Below are 1,427 nucleotides of genomic sequence, written 5' to 3' on the forward strand. Positions count from 1 at the left end.
CCGAGTGGCCGGAGCAAGGCGAGGAGGGACGGCACGTTCGAGGACGGCGCCGGCAGGTCGGACAGGACGTCCTGCCGCGTGGCAAACCTGCGGCTGTCGCGGCGGCCGAGGGGCACGCGGTAGTCAGGCCCGCCGGAGACGACCACGGAGTCGCGGGCGGCGAGCGCGAGGATGTCGGCGCAGGAGACGACGGCCCCGCGGCACTCGCGCTCCAGCCGGTCACGGATGTCATTGACGGCCTTGAAGGCGGATGGGCGGAGCGTGAGGTTGGGCGGCGCCTGCTGCTCCCCCGGCCCCGTGGCCGAGCCGTCGAGCAGCACGGAGGCGTCGCAGCCCTGCACGAAGCAGTCGTGGAAGTGGAGGCGGAGGAGGCCCGCGGCGAGGCCGATGTCCTTGCGCACGGCGTCCTGGACGAACTCGCGCACGATGGACTCCGCCCGCGGGCAGGTCCGCCGGTAGAAGTCGAACGACAGGCCGCGTGCCACCGGAGGCTCGGCCGCAGAAGCCCCAGGCCCAAGCGAGCTCGCCACTACCACTGCTGCTAGCAGAGGAGCACGAGCCATCTCTCCTCTCCCTCTGTGTGTGTCACTGTCACAGCAGCTGCGTGTGCCTGGACTGCTCTGCTGTGCTACGATTTTTGTCCACACTGCTGATCAGGACATCAATTTGTAGGCAGGACAGGATTGAAGTGTAGCACACCACCTGATAACTCATCGTACAAGGATCAACAAGTAGTTCCACCTAAATAAAGTGAAACCAGGCAGCTAGATGCCAGAGTCGAGGCTCAACCGCTTGGCCAAGGATTGGAACAGGTGACATGGCATTGCCAAGGCGTCAATCCGCCATGTCTGTCGGTTGCTTACTACGCACGAGGGTCTCATCACGTCATAGAGTAAATCCAACCAAGACGATGACACACCTTGCATCGACAAACATGCTGATTTTGAGTGAAAACTCATGCGCTAGCCACGGCCGGCACCTCCATCTATAGACGGAATTGGTTCTGGGAAAGGCTACGTGTGCCGTCGTAGACAAATCACAGGGTGTTTGTTTAGGTTCAAGGGAGGGTTGATTTAGATATTGAAGAAAAATCACAGGGGATCACCATGGAAAAAACACAGGAGGGAGTACGTAGAGTCGTGTTTTTTGATCAACGGGACAAATTCGTCACTTGTCTCAAGAAAAAACTGGTCCACATCTCTGAAAATAGTCCAGTATGTAATATAAGTTGGGCATTAGATTAGGCTCATTATCACATTGATGTTAAATTTGTCATTTTGTATCTTGAGCAATGTTGTTGTGTGATGTGCTTAATGTTTTCACATTCTCTGGAACAATTTAAAACATGCTACATAGGTCCTGTGCATCTGTAGCACCACAAGTATGGGTGTTCACCAGATATTTCCCCCAGTGGGCTAACGGCACGT

The 1,427-nt window shown here is 56.3% G+C and overlaps 1 protein-coding gene across 1 annotated transcript; it reads right to left on the minus strand.

Annotated features, from left to right (window-relative positions):
- Positions 1-8: 8 nt before the first annotated feature.
- On the minus strand, positions 9-615 carry LOC123178125 (cationic peroxidase SPC4-like; the record flags this gene model as incomplete). Its single annotated transcript, XM_044591402.1, has 1 exon — positions 9-615. A coding segment is annotated over exon 1 (555 nt), but the record flags the coding sequence as incomplete, so codon positions are not given.
- Positions 616-1,427: the final 812 nt, after the last annotated feature.

The sequence above is a fragment of the Triticum aestivum genome, unplaced genomic scaffold, assembly GCF_018294505.1.
Source record: "Triticum aestivum cultivar Chinese Spring unplaced genomic scaffold, IWGSC CS RefSeq v2.1 scaffold306905, whole genome shotgun sequence".
Taxonomy (NCBI): domain Eukaryota; kingdom Viridiplantae; phylum Streptophyta; class Magnoliopsida; order Poales; family Poaceae; genus Triticum; species Triticum aestivum.